We start from the raw sequence: 20655 nt of genomic DNA on the forward strand, positions 1-20655 counted from the left end.
GGGTCAAAGGTCACGGTGTAAGAAGGAGGGCGAAGGGTGCGCGAGGCGTGTGAGCGCCAATGCGTATGTGGAACGAGGAGGTGCAAGTGTAACCTTGATAGGATTAGAATTAGCAGAGCTAGTGGTTATAAGTAAAGTGGGTTGTAGAGTGAGAGAAGTGAGTAATTGCGTCGGGGTATTGAAAAGTGGAACAAAAACAACCGAAGAGTCAGAAATTAGGTGAGCTACAAGTCTTACAATATGATAAAAGGTAACATTTGTTTTTATTAATGACATATAGGTCTCTCCTGTTATTTTGTTTAAGACCTCCAGATATTTATCTTCCTTTGCTTTTGTAATTAATTCATCTATAATGGTGTCTTCCTCTCTTTGGGAAATAGAAAATGCATGCCTTTGTGTTGAATTTCTCCATTCATAGACCTTATCTTATCTAAGTCCTTCTGCAGTAATTTACAATCTTCATAATTTCCCACACTCATCATCATCCTGGCATCATTGGTACGTAAATTTGCGTTGCTGCCTATACCATTTATCATGTCGTTGATATATATATATATATATATATATATATATATATATATATATATATATATATATATATATATATATATATATGTAGTGACGTGATGCATCCTACGACTCGTCACACACTGATCAAAGAAATCTTCGGAATTAGCCTTTCCAAGTTCCCGTAGTTGGCAAGCGTATTTCGCAAGGGTGTCCCTGCCAGCCAGCGGTCAGCCAATCAGGAACTTGGAAAGCTCCTCACGTTCCCGCCAGCCTCCTTTAAAAGGTCGGCGTTTCGCCGAGATGGGCAGAACAGTACCGACCAGACTGACCAGCGCACAAACTACATCTCCTCGTCCAGTCTTCTAGCCGTCCCATCGAGCCTCGCCGTCATCATCTGCTACCGCCTCGCTGGCGTTAGGTTCCACGTCCAGCTACAACCATAAGCTCCACTAAGCTGTGGCCTTAGTCCGAGCTTCACCTATATTTCTCATGTGACACTTCTAGTGTCGCACCTTGTGGCTGATTACCAAAATAAAGAGATTAGATATTTTGTGTTGATTTTCATTTGTCCTCCCGTTGTTCCGAACTAAAACTACTACACACACACACACACACACACACATATATATGTATATATATATATATATATATATATATATATATATATATATATATATATATATATATATATATATATGAACATGACAAGTGCCGGGACCCTTTGTTGCTACACTTGCCACGTATTTCCATTCTAACATCATATTTCCCTATCCTCCAGAAAACGATTCAACCTTTTTTTGTGTGCTCCCTTTAAATCCACTGACACATTTCATATTTCACACTAATATAGTGTGTGGCACCCCGTCGAAAACCTCTTCCAGTCTAGGTATACACAGTTAATCCAACCCTATCTTTCATGTTGCACATCAAGTGCTCTTAAAAAATTAACAGGTTCGTTGCTCAGGGCCTTCCCTCTCTGAATTACCAAAATTCCTTTATCCAAATATTTCACCCACTTCTCTTTCACAATTAACGCATTTTGGTTCTTGTGCTGGCCAAGAACACTGGTCTACGAGAAAATTGATATATGAAAATATCTGGTTTAATTCTTCATTCATTTAATCAGGGAATACAGGAATCTGAACGTTGCCAACTTGAGTTATGAACAAGAAAATGTATATTGTCTGCAATATATGTCATGATTTCTATATGAAATTAAATTCAAGTTGAAGAAAAATATGCATAGAAAATATAAGACACCAGTTGTCAAGTAAGCAGAAAATATATGAACATTATTTATTATTCGATTAAGAATACAATGAAACTCCATATGCTAGATGTAGACGTAGAGGAGTATATCTTGGATATACTATTATATAATCATCAAGACAAAAAACACACGAGCTTACTAAAATTACACGAAAAATCAATATAATATTTAAAAATTATTGCCAAAATAAGACCAAAACAACAATAAAGATATATCAATTTAAATAGACTAATTAAATTGGCCACTATATTGAATTGTGTAGTATGTGGCAGAAATATTAATTTGAGCACGGGAACGCTATCAAAGGTACTAGGCGCGAAGACATAAACATCAAACAGCTAAGTGACCTTAGTGTACTCAAGAGTGATACTTACGTAGTGTACATAACTTAATGAAGGTAAGAGACTGGCACCTGCCACTGTTTGATTATTTATTTAAGGTTATTGGAGTATTTAATATATGTCCTATAGTGCATTTAATTTTCATTCCCATTTTATTTTGTTAAGATTTTGGATGATATATTTGTTGCCAATGGAATGTGGTAATCAGTAATTACTTATACTTTTCCCAGCAGAAATCTCAGGTTATTTGTAAAGTCTTTGAATAATTTGAAAAGATTATTATTATAACATTTTCCAATAGCTTTCTTTGTTGACATGAAGTCATGATCATGATCTGTGAACAAATCTGATTTCTTCCCCTCTGTCATTACAAAGCAAGGTGGCCAAGTATGGATGATGGACTTTTTCAGCATTTTCATTTCATCATGCTTAATAACTCCCTTATCTACACTCCCTCCACTCCTGATATCACCTTCTGCTCCCCCTGCCTAACCCCAACTTCCAATCATCATCACCACCAAAACAAGATGCACCCCAGTTGGCCACAGACACACATACACCAATTACAAGAAAGCTAACTGGTAAGCTTTTACTAAAGAGACAGAACAACATTTTGAAACACTTAACAGTACACCAATCACAAACATAAACAATGCTGTGCACACTTTTAATACAATCATACAAAACGCAGACAAGAGATACATCCCTAGTGGCAACAGAAAATCACACAACCCCAACTTCACACCAGAAATCCAAGGCCTCATCAGACAACATGACACACTTAAACACGATACCCCCACACCTATCACTCAAAACATAGCAGACCAAATACAAACACTAAACACTGTGATTGCCAATAAAATACACGAACAAAAAAACACAAAATTGGCAAAACTTTATCAATACACTTGATCACAAAACAAACACCAGCAAATTGTACAAAACACTCAACAGCATTACACTATCCAACAGTAACACTACACGCTCTCACGCAGCTATAATCACAACAACAGATAATCTACCCTAAATCAGACAACAAGCAAACGCACTCATAATTCATTTTGCACAGACAAGCCATCTCACTTCTCACCCTGACGACCGACGCACCATTCGACGTAAGAAAGACTTTCCCCCAGACTATACACCCTTCATAGACAGTCAGACAAAACACATAATACATAATCTCAAGCACTCATCTGCCTGTGGCCCTGATAACATAAGCAACATCCACCTAAAACACATTGGACCACAAGGTGTACACACACTCACAAACATTGCAAACTACAGCTATTCACACAACACTATACCCGACATCTGGAAGCGTGGTAAAATAATCACCATTCCAAAACCGAACAAAGACCCAACAATCCCAACATCGCACCGCCCAATCACACTTCTCTGCACCCCCTCTAAAGTCTTTGAATGCCTAATACTTAAACTTGTCACACCACATATTCCCCTTGCTGACTCACAACACGGTTTTAGGCCACTACACTCCACAAACACTCTTCTGATAAACCTCACACAAAGAATTTTAGATGGCATCAATTCAGATAGGCCCCACCACAGAACACTTCTTATTACATTAGATATTAGTAAAGCTTTTGATGCTATCCCCCGCCACATCCTAACAAATAAAATATATAACACAGACATGCACAATAACACCAAAAGATGGCTGGCCAATTAAACACAATGTAACACATGTTTTGTTTATTTGTATTTTTTCATGTTTATACATGTATTTCGTGTCACTGAATCCAAATATCACATTAGTTTTGACGTAACATCGATATTTCTTTATTTATTCTTGATTTTATATTTTATTGTTATATACGCAACCTTTCTCTACAGTAGTTAATTGATTCAATCTACTTTAGCATTCTAAGGATAATTATACAACATCTAGTATTTTTTTCATAATATGAAGTGTATTTAAGAGCTACAATAAGAACAAAATAAAGAACAAAATAAACAACAAAATAAGAACAAAATAAAGAACAAAATAAACAACACAACTTTGCACTGCAAGTGTTTTAATGACTCTTCTCATGATTAGAAGTGCTTTGACGATCGATATTTTCTAGAATGCATGCTTTCGTCTTTTCTGACTAGTGACCATATGTAATCTCCCATCATAGCAGTATTCCATCGTCCTTGATATCTTCTTTTCATAGTTGCGATATCCTGATGAAATCTCTCGCCATGCTCCTCACTGACAGCCCCCAAGTTTTCGGGGAAGAAATCTAGGTGAGAATGCAAGAAATGTATCTTCAAGGACATACGACAACCAAGTTTCCTGAAGTTCTCAATAAGCTTTGCCACTATTTGTTTATAATTAGGGTCCTTGTGATTTCCTAGGAATCCACGAACTACATCACAAAATGAACACCAAGCTTCTCTTTCAACTTTCGTCATCGCTCTTTCCAGTTTCTCCGACTTCAACCTTTTGTTTACCTGGGGTCCAACAAATATACCACCCTTGAGCTTAGCCTCAGATAGCTTGGGAAACATGAGACAAATTTCTTGGAAAGTTTCGCCTCCAAAATCCAAAGCCTTCACAAACTGTTTAATTAACCCTAGCTTGATATAAAGTGGGGGTAATAAAACTTCTTTCGAATCTACTAGAGGCTGTCTGAGAACATTTAACATTCCTGGCTGCAGTTCAACTCTTGGGGGCCAATAAACTTTATTATAATGATCATCATCAGCCCTGCTGTCCCATAAACAAAGAAAACAGGAATACTTTGTGTATCCCCCTTGTAAGCCAAGCAAAAAGGCTAGCATCTTGAAATCACCACAAACATCCCATTTGAATTCAGCATAATTGATTTTTTCAAGAAGCTGTTTGACATTATGATAGTTTTCTTTCTTCTGTACTGAGTGTGCAAGAGGCAAAGATGGGTTTTTATTTCCATTGTGGAGCAATACTGCTTTGAGACTTCGTGTTGAGCTATCTATGAACAGTCGCCATTCTGCAGGATCATGTTCGAGTCCAAGGGCTGTAAACAAACCAGTAACATCCTTACAATAACACATATCATCACTAAAGTCATAGTAAATTTTAGATTCTTCATGTCGTTTCCGGTACACAGATGTCCTGCAGTCTTCTCCTAGTAGATTCCATTCTTTCATCCTTGATGTAAGAAGCTCAGCTCCTGACTTAGTAAGACCTAAGTCTCTGATTAAGTCATCTAGCTCACTCTGACTTGGAAAGTGAGGCTCCGAAGTCGTTCTTGGTGCGAAATCTTCGTCTCCCATTTCATGGCTGCTGCTACCTGCTGACCCTTCAGATGAAATTTCCATTGCATCTTCCATCTGGAAAGAAAGAAATAACTAAATATAGCAACTTCAACAAAGACGAATAGCATTACTATTCCATATATCTTTAGGAAAGTGAATGTATATTAAGTACTTAATATTGAAGTTGATTAAAAGTAAAGAGAGTATGATAAAAATAAACTTGCATTTTCTGGTGGTTGTGGTACTGGTAAGCTATCATCATGTGGGACAGGTGCTCTAGATGATGGTATGTCTGGATACTGCAGAGCTTGTCTTCCTTTCACTTTCTTGTACTTCGTCACATCAATCATACAAAAGTAGCAGTCGTCGTGATGGTTCTTTGGCTCTCTCCATAGTCTAGGAATGGCAAAAGGCATTGCCCTTTCTGTACCTCTCAGCCATCCTTCTAGAGTAGATCGGCAGCTTCCACATATCACATGAGGTTCCCATGGCTTGTCCTGGTCACCCATGGGCATTCCAAAATAGAGTCTGTACGCTATCCACACTTTAGTACCTCTCACGATCTTATGTAGTACTTGTTTTTTCCCAATATAATAACCACACACATAGCAAAATGTATCAGGAGAATTTTCACATCCTCTAGTAGCCATCTTAACAGGTAAATAGTTCAGTCATTGATCTGAAAGAGAAAATTAGATAAACATTTAGTAGCAGACCACATAACAATTCCAAAATATACATGGTAACATTGAAATTATATGTATTTCTATAACGGTCGATGATACAGAAAAAATAATTGCATATTTGAAATCAGCAGGAAAAATGGAATAATAAACTCTAAAAAAAATACAATAAACAAGACTTTTGAAAAAAAAAATGTTACGTGTTATCTGGCAGGTAGGAATGCTTACGTGTCATATAATGGCCAATCATCGCATATCAGAAATATTAAGAATGGGGTACCACAGTGCTCAGTTCTATCCCCCACACTATTTAATCTACACATGCATGACTTACCCACACCAGACACCTCAGAAATACAAATCTCTTCCTACGCAGACGACATAACAATCACATGCACACATCGTAACACAGACAAAGCTGCAGCCATACCTTGATACACTCAACACATGGTTCATCACAAACAGACTCAAAATAGCTCCAACCAAATCTACAGTGACACTTCTCACCAACTGGACAAAAGAACACAAATACATACCTCATCTCTACATCAACAACACTCTAATACCACACACAAACACACCGAAAATTCTTGGTGTAACATACGATACATCCATGTCTTTCAAACAACACATCACAAACATAAAAAACAAATGCACACCTAGACTTAACGCACTTAAGTCAATCACTGGAACAACATTTGGACAAAACAAAGAAACTAATATAACAATATACAAACAATGCATATGCTCAGTGATGAATTATGCGAGTCCTGCATGGGCTCCTAATCTCAGTGAGACACACCACAACACCCTTCAAATCATACAAAACAAAGCCCTAAAAACAATTACAGGCTGCACAAATACAACACCTACAGACCATTTACACCATGAAACAAAAATCCTCAAAGTCAAGGACCACCTCGACATGAGAGGCACACAAACACTTGCCGCAGCCACCACAAACACATCACACCCACTACACTGCATAGCAGAACACCCACACACACCAAGAAACATTAAAACAACACCCAAAGACCTTTATCACGCACAGATACTCTCTTCTCTTCCTCCACAACCACCAAATACCAGCCTCCAGAAACATATTCATAATCATATCACTCACCGCTCCATTAACACACTGAAAGACAACACACTGCTGCATGCCAGACCCCCTGATATCCACCCTCCTGAATCCTCTCTCCCACGAAAGGACAGAGTCCACCTGGCCAGACTGCGGTGCGGCCACCACCCAGCACTTCTAAGCTACCAGAAGAGGCTGGATGACCACATTGTGAACAGCTGCCCGGGATGTAACACTTCACCCCATACCATACAACACATAATGGAAGACTGCATTATACACAATCATGCACGCAAACAACACAACATACACTCTATAAAGGATTTGTGGGAAAACCCAGTTTTGGCAGTGGCATTCCTTGGGGAGACGGGACTGCTCGGACAGACAGTCTAGGGAACGACAACAACAACAACTCCCTTATCCAGTGCAATAGGCCTGATTAAATCACATGAAAATTGCATCATTTTTTTCAGTGCTAGTATGGCCAGTCCATCCCTCTTACTAGAAAAAGGAAATGCAGCAACATTTGAAAAAGTGCTTGAGCTTTATCCACAAGCTATACAAGCAAAGGCTGACTCAAAATCAAAAGATAAGGAGATGCTACTAACCTTAGACAAGTAAGGTAATTTTCTCTGTATATCATTCCCTCATTATATGTATCCCTAATATCAATATGTACTAATCATGCATTCACACACTCACATGAACCAGTTCCTACCAGATCTCTATTTTGTGTTAAAAAGTCATAGTTATGCAAGTTGTGTGTAATTGAACAAGTGGTATGAATATGATGTGATATTTTATAAAACACCCAATGAATATTATAATTCCCTCCTTATTGTGTACTGTGTATATGAAGCGTGTTGTAATTCATAATACGTATTGTGTACATAAATACATACATATACCAAGGCTTTTTCCCCTTTACATGGGAGGTAGCCAAAAAGGAAAAGGCATAAAAACATTCCCACCCATTCCATCCCTGAATACACTCCACACCCCTCCACCCTCCCTCTTATCTTAGCACCTCCTGGATGACGGGTCATCCCTGCACCTTGTCCACTGCCCTGGTTCAGAAGCAGTGTCGCAAAACACAGCACATCCACAGCAAGGCCACTTCATTAAATCGGCAACCCCCCCTCTCCGTCCCCCCATGCATAAAAGGAGAAGACGGGGAGAAATCCCTTTGGGCTGCGTCAAATTTTGCTCACACATACTACCTCACCCCCCCATCCCCCCGCCCATTCCACCTCATGCATCACAACATCATCCATATACAACCATTCTCCATTCACCCCTGTCTTCTGTCCTCTCCCATCCCTCCTCAACAGACAGTCCCCTCTTCCCCAAAAGCCCCCTTCACCCCATCCATCCACCTCATCCTAGGACGTCCCCTCATGTTCACTCCCTCCACATCTGCCTTCCATACCTCTTTTACTAGTCTTTCTTCACTCATTCTTTCCATGTGTCCAAACCATCCTAATACTCTTTCATCAACCCTATCTCCCAACTCCCTTTCCATCCCCGTTCTCCTCACCTCCTCATTTCTCTCTCTATCTAGCCTAGTAACCCCCATCATACTTCTCAGACACCTCATCTCAAACACATTCAAACTCCTTCTCTCTTCCTCTCTTATGTTCCATGTTTCTGCCCCATACAGTGCTGTTGGCACAATCACTCCTTCATACAGTCCCCTCTTAGCATCCATTCCCAAATGTCTATTCCTCATTACACCCTTCAATCCACCAAGGCATTTACTCGCTTCTCTCAATCTACATTCTACCTCCACCTTCACTCCATCTTTTCCTGCCACATTTGCACCCAAGTATCTAAAACTATCCACTTCCTCCAGTCGCTCTCCCTTAATGCTCACTTCCAGGCTACTGCCACTTTCACCCCTTGTACATCTCATCACCTTACTTTTACCCACATTTATCTTTAAATTTCTTCTATCACATACTCTCCCAAACTCTGTCACCAACTTCCTCAGTCCCTCCTCCGATCCTGCCACAAGCGCAGTGTCGTCAACAAACAACAGCTGGCTCACCTCCCACTTTTCTCCATTTTCTTTAACCATCTCCAATCCCTGACCCACTACCCTTGCATTTACCTCTCGCACTACCCCATCCATGTATAAGTTGAACAGCCAGGGTGACATAATGCATCCTTGACGAAGTCCCACCTTTACCTCGAACCACTCACTCTCTCCATTTCCAATCCTGACACAAGCTCTACTACTCTCATAAAAACTCTTGACAGCTCCCAGAAGCTTTCCTCCTATCCCATATATCTGCATAACCTCCCACAGTGCCTTTCTGTCTACCCTATCATAAGCCTTTTCCAGATCCATAAAAGCCCAAAAAACATCCTTCCCCTTTCCTATAGCTTTCTCACATATTTGTCTTACCACAAAGATCTGATCTACACAACCTCTACCCGTTCTAAATCCACACTGTTCCTCACCAATTACTCCCTCTGTTCCTCTCCTAATCCTCTCAATCAAGATCCTCCCTTAAGCCTTCCCAACTACACTTAACAAGCTAATCCCTCTGAAACTACTACATTCACACTTGTCCCCTTTTCCCTTGTAAAGTGGAACTATACAGGCACTCCTCCAGTCCTCCGGCACTCTACCCTTTCTCCAGCAAACATTAAATAACCTCACCAGCCAGTCCACCATCACTGTACCTCCTTTTTTTAGACATTCTGCATGGCATCCATCCAGACCAGGTGCCTTACCTGCTTTCATCATCTTAACAACTGCCTTCACTTCATCCTTCCTTATTTCTCCTCCATTTTCCTCACTCATCACGGTCATTTTGTTAGCATTTCCCACTGCAACTATCTTTCCCTCCCTATCCTCCTTCACATTTAGCCCATCTTCCCCTCACTGCCTTCTCTTCCATTATCATCTCTCCATCTACACCTTTTACCTTTTCTTCTCTACTTGATTCGCCTCCTCTTCCTTTCTTAATTTCTTTCCAAAACATCTTTTTATTACTTTCAAAATTTTCTGTCATACTCTTACCCCACTTCACATCTGCTCTCCTCTTTGCCTCCTTTACCTTTTGCTTTACTTCTCTTTTCTTTTCTTTGTACCTCTCATATGACTCCCTCGCTTCTCTTCTACAACCTTCTTTGTTTCCTCATCCCACCATTCACTACCCTTCCTTCTATTTCCTCTGTCCTCCTTGTTCCACACACCATCCTTGCACACTTTGTGACTCCCTCCTTGAACCATCCCCATTCCTCCTCCACATCTAGCTCTACTCTATCCTTCACTCCCTCCCACTCCTCCTCCAGCTTCTTCTTGTACTCCTTCTCCTTTTCCTTTTCATTTAAAGAGTTCACTCTAAGCACCTCCCTACCTTTTGTCCCTTTCCTCTTTCTCCATCTATCCTCCACTCTCAACTTACCTTCCACCAAAAAATTATCTGATATTCCCCCACCCTTTCCCCTTAGCACATGTACATCCTTAACTCTTCCTATCATAGTCCTATTTACCACTACATAATCCATCAACGCTCTATCTACCACCCTTCCATCCACCACCCTCTCCCATGTGTACTTATGCTTGACTTTCTTCCGAAACACTGTATTTGCTATCATCAACTCTCTTTCTAGACACATTTCCACCATCAACTCTCCACTACGATTCTTTCGTGGAACTCCACATTTCCCAACCACTCCATCAATTGGACCATTTCCTACCCTAGCATTAAGGTCTCCCAGTACTATTACATTGACATTTCTCCCTAAATCCTCTATGCACTCATTTAAATCTATCCAAAAGGCCTCCCTTTCTTCTACACTCTTCTCACTGCCAGGGCCATATCCACTTACAAAGACCCACTTCTCCTTTCCCAGTTTCACCTTCATCCACATTATCCTTCATATAATATGTATGTATTGTAAACATTACCTAATCGAGAAACAGCGAGAAAATCAGAAGCAAAGTTTGTCATATTCCCCTCCTCTAGGACTTGTTACCCAATTATTGGATCAGTCTTATGTGTCTGTCATAGCAAGTTTTAAAATAGGCTAATGAGGGTGCAGTCACTAGATTCTTTAGGAGTGCATTCTAAAAGTTTATCACTTGTGGCAAACCAGTTACCTTTCAAGTTTGTTCTTCAGTGTCGGTTTAGACAACTTAAGTGAGTGACCCCTTAAGTTACTTCCTCAATCCCTCCTCTGATCCTGTTACAAGCACGGTGTTGTCCGCAAACAACAGCTGGCTTATCTCCTACTTTTCTCCACCTTTACCTCAAACCACTCACTCTCTCCATTTCTAATCCTGACACACGCTGTACTGCGCTTGTAAGAACTTTTGACAGCTCCTAAAAGCTTTCCTCCTATCCTCTATATCTGCAATACCTTCCACAAGTGCCTTCCTATCTACCCTGTCATAAACCTTTTCCAAATCCATAAAAGCCCAAAAAACCTCCTTATCTCTTCCTATAGCTTTCTCACATATCTTGCCACAAAAATCTGATCTATGCAACCTCTACCTGTCCTAAACCCACACTGTTCCTCACCAATTACTTCCTCTGTTCCTCTCCTAATCCTCTCAATCGAGACCCTCCCATAAGCCTTCCCAGCTATACTTAACAAAAAGTGGAACTATACAGGCACTCTTCCAGTCCTCCGGCACTACCCTCTCGTAAACATTAAATAACCTCACCAGCCAGTCCACCATCACTGTACCTCCTTTTTTGAGACATTCTGCATGACATCCATCCAGACCAGGTGCCTTACCTATTCTCATCATCTTAACAACTGCCTTCTTTTCATCCTTTCTTATTCCTCCTCCATTTTCTTCACTTGTCACAATCATTTTGTTAGCACTTCCCACTGCAACTACCTTTCCCTCAGTATCATCCTTCACATTTAGCAACTTTCTAAAATACTCTGCCCATCTTCCTCTTACTGCCTTCTCTTCCATTATCATCTCTCCATCTGCACCTTTTACCTTTTCTTCTCTACTTGATTCGCCTCCTCTTCCTCTTAATTTTTTTCCAAAAAATCTTGTTACTTTAAAATTTTTCTGTCATACTCTTACCCCATTTTCACATCTGCTCTCCTCTTTGCCTCCTTTATTTTATGCTTTACTTCTCTTCTCTTTGTACCCTCATCCTATTTTGTGACCAATCTGTGAAAGCTCACTTCTTCTCTTCTACAACCTTCTTTGCTTCCTCATCCCACCACTCACTACCCTTCCTTCTATTTCCTCCCATCCTCCTTGTTCCACACACCATCTTTGCACACCTTGTGACTCCCTCTTTGAACCATCCCCATTCCTCCTCCACTCCTAGTTCTAATCTATCCTTCACTCCCTCCCACTCCTCTCTTTGCTTCTTCTTGTACTCCTCCTTTTCTTTCTCATTTAAGCAGTTCACTAAGCATCTCCCTACCTTTTGTCCTTTTCCTCTTTCTCCATCTATCCTCCACTCTCAACTTACCTTCCACCAGGAAATGATCTGATATTTCCCAACTCTCTCCCCTTAGAACATGTACATCCTTAACTCTTCCTATTATGCTCCTATCTACTACTACATAGTCCATTAACACTCTGTGTACCACCTTTCTATCCACCACCCTCTCCCATGTGTATTTATGCTTGACTTTCTTCCTAAACACTGTATTTGCTATCACCAACTCTCTAGACACATTATCATGAACTCTCCACTACGATTCTTTCTTAGAACTTCACATTTTCCAACCACTCCATTTATTGGTTCATTTCCTACCCTAGCATTAAGGTCTCCCAGTACTACTACATTGATATTTCTCCATAATCCCTCTATGCACTCGTTTAAATCTATCCAAAAAGCCTCCCTTCTACACTCTTCTTACTACCAGGCCGATATGCACTTACAAAATCCCACATCTCCTTTCCCAGTTTCACCTTCATCCACATTAACTTTGAAGAAACCTCCTTCCACTCCACTACACATTTACCTATCTCTTCACTTACTGGTTTAGCCACCCCTTCTCTCCCTTGCCCTCTCTTCACTCCTGAGAACCTCCCAACTACACTCCCAAACTCACTCTCGCCCCTCCCTCTCAACTTAGTTTCACTCAATGCCAACACATCCATCTTTCTTTTCACAAACATACTGCCTCTCTCTTCCCTTTTACTCTCATCTGTACCACATCCACACACATTAAAAGACCCAAACCTTAGAGTACTGGTTGGAAAACTCCTCGACCCTCTTATGCATTTACTTTTTTTTAGGAATGTCCCCTGTGGGGCTACAGGGAGAAGGATGCCTAGTCATAATCCCCATCCCATTTTTCTCGCTCTTACAATTCAAATGGGAAGACTTGGTGGCAGTATTCTATCCCCCACCACAAGGTAGGTTAAAAAAGGAAATAAATATTCAGAGAAATGGTACAGGACAGTAACAAGGGGTTGGGGGACAGCATAACGGAGGGACAGTCGCAGTATAATAAAAGTGTCATAATTTTTCTGTGAACAGAGTCCTCCTCTATCACAGACAAAATGATGTGTGGCTCTGGTCCATAGGGGCACCCCATATAGACCCTAAAGTATCAACTGCTTGCTACTTTGCCACAATAACATGCAGCCAATAAGCATGCAAGAACTAAAATAGTGTAAGACTGATTTTGTGTATGTGTTTTCTGAATAAGACAACAGGGGAACCTGTCAGGGTGCAAGTATATTAATCCTTTCCATACAAGTGGGTACATGAGGATACCTGCATTGGCATCTTGATTATATTTATTTTGTAGTTGTAGATTAGTGACCCTCATATTCTGTGAACTGGCTTGATCATATTTTCTGTACTTATCCAGGAGGTGCTAAGATGAGAGGGAGGGTGGAGGGGTGTGGAGTGTATTCAGGGATGGAATGGATGGGAATGATTTTGTGCCTTTTCCTTTTTGGCTACCTCCCTTGTAAAGGGGAAAAAGCCTTGGTATATGTATGTATTAGTATTCAGAGTGAAAGAGATCAAGTAATGCAGCTGTAACTTCATATTTTATAATGCAAGTATTGTGATGCATCATCGAATCTTACACCAGGCAGCTGATGCTGCCCACAAAAATTTAACTCGTATTGAAAAGGTTAACATAAGAAGTTCAACCCTGAGGAGAACCAATTTTGTCTGCCCTAGGGATTTGAACTCGGATCTTTCATGTGTGAAGCAAGTATATCTGGGGCTCCTTAAGATTTTAGATAAAAATTAACTAATCAAATTTCAGGTGGTACCAGAATGAATTAGGACCAAGTATGATGACCCGTAAACCTCCATTCATGAAACACGAAGAACTTGTAAAGTTGATGAAATGGAAGCTTGCGAGAGGAAAGTGGAGACCACGGTTGGTAGATTTTGCAGGTTCCAATGCTGAAGAACTCATAAAAAAAGTATCAACAGAAGCATTTCATTTAGCAGAGAAATCCAAAATTGAGGGTGCTATTAGAGCCCTAAGTAAGTATATATGGTATAACAGTACTTAACATTACAACATTTTGCTTAGATGATTATTTTCATGAATTTTAAAACTCTGAAATGTAATACATTCGTTCACCTTAGCTGAAAAGCTTGTTCCCTTCACCAGTGACACAGTTGGCAAAATTGTTTTAGTGCCCAAGTTAAATCTATCCTGAAAGCTTGAGGCATTTCTCCCCCTCTCGTATCTCTTTGTCTTCCTCTACCTTTTCTCTCTCCCTCCCATCTCTCTACCCCCACTTCCTCCCCTATGCGAAGTATTCACTGCATAAGTTTTAGGTGGCCCATATAAGGACTTTAATGAGATCACTGCAGACCAGTCACACAGCATTCTTTAATAATTGAACATCACACACATGCACACACACAAAAACAAAATGCTGATCACTTTTACTTTTTATTTCTATTTATTCTGTTATTCTTCTTAAATATTATCTTCACCATTTCAATGACTCAACCTTTTTGGGGCAATATTTTCACGGGTAGAAGTGCCGATCATTTTCAACAAAATATCCCCTCTCCCTCTGTCTCTCTCTTTCCCTCCTCTTTCCTCTGTCTCCCCCCTCTCTCTTTCTCTCACTCTCTCCTCTCTCACTCTCTCCTCTCTCACTCTCTCCTCTCTCACTCTCTCCTCTCTCACTCTCTCCTCTCTCCTCTCTCCCTCCTCACTCTCTCCCTTCTCTCTCGATTCTCTCTCCACTCTCCCTCTATCTCTCTCCACTCTCCCTCTATCTCTCTCCCTCTATCTCTCTCCACTCTCTCTCACTCACTTCCCCTCTCTCTCTCTCTCTCTCTCTCTCTCTCTCTCTCTCTCTCTCTCTCTCTCTCTCTCTCTCTCTCTCTCTTGCTCTCTCTCTCTCTCTTGCTCTCCCCATCCCCTTGTGTAGTATTGACCGCATAATATGTATGTAGTCAACATTTTAGGTGTTAGGTGAGGCACACTTGTCCTACTGGTACCATGCAATCCAGTACTACATGTTTGAGCTGTTGCCAGCTAAACCCAACTGGTTTCCCATCAGTGATGAGGGTGTGCCCAAATAGAAAAAAGAAATAAAACCAACCAGAGTGTAGATGATCTCCATGTGTGTGGCATTCTTGCAGAGCTCACAGACAAGTCCTGGTAGTAGAGTGATGTGCCAGTGTTGATGTTGCAAAACTGTTGGAATATGCCACTACCACAGTAACATTCAATATCCTCACCCCTCCTATTAATTCCACAAGTTTTGCCATAGTACAATGGATAGCTGCAGAGACATGTATCTTTGGTTAAGTTTCATAAGAAATACACTGTTGATATATACATATACCAAAGGCTTTTCCTCCCTTATAAGGGAGGTAGCAAAAAAAAAACAAAGGCATAAAAACCACTCCCACCCATTCCATCCCTATCACACTCGACTCCCCTCCACCCTCTTCCCTCCCTCTTATCTTGGCACCTCCTGGATGATGGGTCATCCCTGCATCTTGTCCACTGCCCTGATTCAGAAGCAGTGTTGCAAGACACAGCACATCCATAGCAAGGTTGCTTCATTAAATTGGCAACCCCCCCCTCTCTGTCCCCTCATGCAGAAAAGAAGACAGGGAGAAATCCCTTCAGGCTGCATAAAATTTTCTCACACATACTTCCTCACCCCCCATCCCCCACCCATTCCACCTCATGCATCACAACATCTTCCATATACAACCATTCTCCATTCACCCCTGTCTTCTGTCCTCTCCCATCCTTCCTCAACAGACATTCCCCTCTTTCCCAAAGCCCCTTTTACCCTATCCATCCATCTCATCTTAGGTTGCCCCCTCATGTTCACTCCTTCCACCTCTGCCTTCCACACCTCTTTTACTATTCTTTCTTCACTCATTCTTTTCCATGTGTCCAAACCATCCCAATACTCTTTCATCCACCCTATCTCCCAACTCCCTTTCCACCTTCGTTCTCCTCCTCATTTCTCACTCTATCCAGCCGAGTAATCCCTATCATACCCCTCAGACACCTCATCTCAAACACATTCAAACTCCTTCTCTCTTCCTCTCTTATGTCCCATGTTTCTGCCCCATACAGTGCTGTCTACATAATCACTCCTTCATACAATCGCTTCTTAACATCCATTCCCAAATATCTATTTTTCATTACACTTTTTAATCCACCAAGGCATTTACTCTTCTTCTCTCAATCTATATTCTACCTCCACCTCCACTCCTCCCTTTCCTGCCACATTTGCACCCAAGTATCTAAAACCATCCACTTCCTCCAGTCTCTCTCCCTTAATACTCCCAGTCTGCTGCTACTTTCTCCCTTCACAAATTACATAATTTTTTTTAAAATGTAACCAGAAATTATTTATTTTTCAGGTAAGTTGAAAGGAGTAGGACCTGCCACAGCATCTGGCGTTCTTGCTGCAGGTGTTCCTGGAAGATGTGCTTTTTTTGCTGATGAAGTGGCTATGGCCATTCCAGATCTGGGTCCAATCAAATATACAGTTGAAGAATATATTCACGTGAATGAAACGTTGAAAATATGTGCCACAAGACTGAATAAAGAAAGGGTAATTAAACTTTGGCATGATTTCAATGTTTATGTGGAAAAACTGTTATTAATAAATAAATAGCAGTCCTCACTTGGCTCCGTTCTTTTCTGTAAAAAATAAGATGTTTTGGAAGGAAGTGAGTGGGATTAAGGCAGTTAGAGAGGAAATGGTAAAGGTGCAGATACAGATGGGAAGTAAAGGGAAAATTGGTAGAGTATTTTAGGGATTTCTTGAAAGTGGAGGAGGTTATGGATTAATTGCTTGTGGCAGTAGGAGCTCGGAAAATGTGATTTGAGAAGAAAATGATAAGGCTGTCGGAATAGACCTTTTTTCCTTTATTAGGGGGTTGGTTGTTGAGTCAAAAGTATACACCCATCCAAAAACATTTCCATTGTCCCTCCCATCACAACATTTCATAGGTGAAAGGTTATCCATGCCCCGCACCACACAGCTTGTGTTAGAAACAATGCAGCAGGACACAACACTTTCACAGCAGGACTTGACAGCTGGTGCTGGTTATCCCCACTGTTTCATTATATGATGATTCTCCCCCCCACCCCTTTCATCCACTCCAAAAGTTTACAAAGCAGACAAAAAGAATACATCTTATTGAACTGTCATTTCTTCATCCATTTACAAACACTCGCCATTTATTTAGTATGTGCATATGAAGTGGGTGTGTGCTTTGACTTACCTATCTCCCTTGTAAATGGGGAGGTCTTTAATAGACATTCATACACCAAAGGCTTTTTTTCCCCCTTACATGGGAGGTAGCCAAAAGACAAAGGCATAGAAATCACTCCCACCCATTCCATCCCCTACCTACTCCTCTCCTGGATGATGGGTCATCTCTGTATCTTGTCCACTAAATATATTATGTATCAGTTTTGTTTGCATGAAACATGACACAAATATGTTATTTCTAAGTACATTCTGTTTCTGCACTAAAATGTTTGTGTTCCTTTTACAGGAAGGAGATGAAGAAAAATGCCAGGAGTGGACACCTCACAGAGTTGAATTGGCCATTTGGACTCTTGCTAATCTTCAGAAATTTAAGCCTGATACTGTCAGCGACATTTTTATACCTGCCAAAGTTAATGGTGCCAAGGAGGAAGAAGTTAATCCAAAAAGAAGAAAGAAAGAATAATATGTACATTTTCTTTGTTGGCTGAGCGGGTTAGGGTGTTGTAACTAATGGCGAAGGTTGAGGGGATGGCAGTTCGAATCCTGCCACCAGTGAAGTTGAACCAAGGGCATGGTTCATTAAATTCCACACTACAAAGTCCTCTGTGAAGGGCACCATCCTAGCCTCCCAATAGGGAGGGAGTTTATGACGTTAAACCATATCATATCATCTTTGCTATGTTAGGATGTTTGCTGGCCAAAAGGGTGAGAGGATCACTGCTTGAGGTGGAGGTCGGAAGTAGAGTCGGTTTGAACCCTATCTGACAGCAAGCAAGTTTGTAGTAAAGCCATACTACATAAAGTCCCTTCTTCAAAAGGCTTTCCATAAGGAGGCATCGTCCTAGCCCTTTTTGAGAGTGGAAATTCGTGACGTTAAAACAAATCTTTATTAGGTGTTTATAATACTTACCAAAGGCCCTTTCCTCCTTATAAAGGAGTGGGGGTGACAGTTGAAGTACATACCCAACCCACACCCATTAAAACCCATTCAATCCCCCCTCCAATCTTAGTATTTCATGGAAGAAAGGTATCCCTGTCCCCTGTCAAAGGCAGTGCAGCAACACAGCACCACCACGGTAGGGCTCAACAGCCAGTTGGTTTACTCCCAGGTATTTGTATTAAAAGGGTGGAGGGGGGTGAATGGGAGTGGAGTATGTGGGGACAGAATGGGTGGGAGTGGATTTTATGCCTGTATTTTGACTACCTCCCTTGTAAGGGGGAAAAAGCCATTGTTATATGAATGTATGTATGTCTTCATATTAAAAGACAGGTTATACTTATACCCTGTAGCTGGATAATACATCTAATTTTCATAGTGGTGTTTTTTTTATATGCCCAAATTTATTTGAGATGAATACTTTTTTCTTCTTTTCTTCTCTGGAGGTCCATGGGACTCCTGGTAACTAGTTTTGAGAGTCCAATGATTAGTTAAAAAAGGAAAAGGACTATTGTAAGGCTGGTTCTGTAGGTACTATTTTAATGCAAAGTGGTAACCCAAACATAAATATCTATTTACCAAATAATTTTTTCCCCTTTACAAAAGAGGTAGCAAAGTCAAAAGCCATGTATCATACCATATAACATAAATATACCAGTGCAATTATTTTTCATTTTGGGGTGATTTCTCTTTTGGGTTGATTTCTAGGGAGATGGGGAAATATAGAAGTTAGTCATCAATTTTAAAATTTTGACTTCGGGTGGGTGAAGGTTGGGTGAATGCCTTGGCTTCCTACATCCCTTATAAAGTGGAAGAAGCCTTTTGGTATATAGATTATAGAACATTTTGTGATGCGAGAAATTTTTGTATGGACATATTGTGGGATGCTAGGGGCAAGTTATTGTAGATCTTTGGGTTTGTTTATACATTGTATTACTGTGTTTATGATAGAATGTGAGGGGGTAAGTGGGTTTGAGGACTTGCAGAATTGTATGCCTGTAATTGATGTGCTGCTGTATGGGAGATACTTTGGTTTTTGGTTGTAAATATCCACTGGTGTTGCTCTAGTATAGCTAGCTATCATTCTTGATGCTCTTCTTTCTGTTGCCTGTAGGATTTCCTCACTTGTCCTCTCAACTGTTAGACACAATGCTGTGGATGAACAGACAACTGCATATCCTTTAGTACACTTGGACTGTTTGGGCAGGTAACAGTCGTTGCTAAAAATCAGAGGGCAGTGTAGGACTCAAACCCATAAACTAAGAGGACGAGTAATTTACATGCTACCAATTATGCAACCAGCACATGAACCCCTGTGAACTGTTTATGTCAGTTGGTGACCTGCAGCCTCAGGTAACCAGCTTGGTCCTTATGTCATTCAAAGAAGAGATTTGGGTGTTGTCTGGACAGTACAGAACAAATTGCTGTCACCAAGTGGTATTTGCACCTGGGGCAGTTGGAGTCTATTGCCAGACTAATTCTGTGTTCTATCTATCAATAACTTTTATAGATAGAACACAGAGAAGACAGATAGGGGTGAGTGGAGAATGGTTGTATATGGATGATGCTGTGATGCATGGAAGGGAGTGGTTATGTATGAATATTTTGACAGCCTGAAGGGATTTCTCCCCATCTCTTTTTCTGCATGAGTGGACAGAGAAGGGGGATCAATTAAATGAAGTGGCTTTAGTGTGTCTTGTTGCATTGCTTCTGACCCAGGGCAATGGGCAAGGTACAGGGATGATCCGTTATCCTGGAGGAGCCAAGGAAAGAGGGAGGGAGGAGTGGTCAATGGGAGTTGAATTATGCCTTTTGACTTTAGCTACCTCCCTTGTAAGGAGGGGAAAAAGCCCTTGGTATATGTATCTATCTATGCCAAGGGCTTTTTCTCCCTTACCAGGGAGTTGAC

The 20655-nt window shown here is 40.8% G+C and overlaps 1 protein-coding gene across 2 annotated transcripts; it reads left to right on the forward strand.

The window, feature by feature from the left end:
* Positions 1 to 2048: 2048 nt before the first annotated feature.
* On the forward strand, positions 2049 to 19090 carry LOC143029821 (uncharacterized). 2 transcript variants are annotated; one of them, XM_076192872.1, is made up of 6 exons: positions 2049 to 2177; positions 7602 to 7745; positions 13364 to 13483; positions 14353 to 14579; positions 16950 to 17143; positions 18096 to 19090. In XM_076192872.1, exons 2-6 carry the CDS (start codon positions 7609 to 7611, stop codon positions 18270 to 18272), a joined length of 855 nt encoding a protein of 284 aa, XP_076048987.1. In that variant the 5' UTR covers positions 2049 to 2177; positions 7602 to 7608; the 3' UTR covers positions 18273 to 19090. The 2 variants fall into 2 exon arrangements, with proteins under 2 accessions (XP_076048987.1, XP_076048988.1); XM_076192873.1 differs by lacking the exon at positions 13364 to 13483 and having other exon boundaries at positions 2050 to 2177; positions 18096 to 19089.
* Positions 19091 to 20655: the final 1565 nt, after the last annotated feature.

This window comes from Oratosquilla oratoria, chromosome 11 (assembly GCF_046742065.1).
Source record: "Oratosquilla oratoria isolate Oo_2021 chromosome 11, ASM4674206v1, whole genome shotgun sequence".
Classification (NCBI taxonomy): Eukaryota; Metazoa; Arthropoda; class Malacostraca; order Stomatopoda; family Squillidae; genus Oratosquilla; species Oratosquilla oratoria.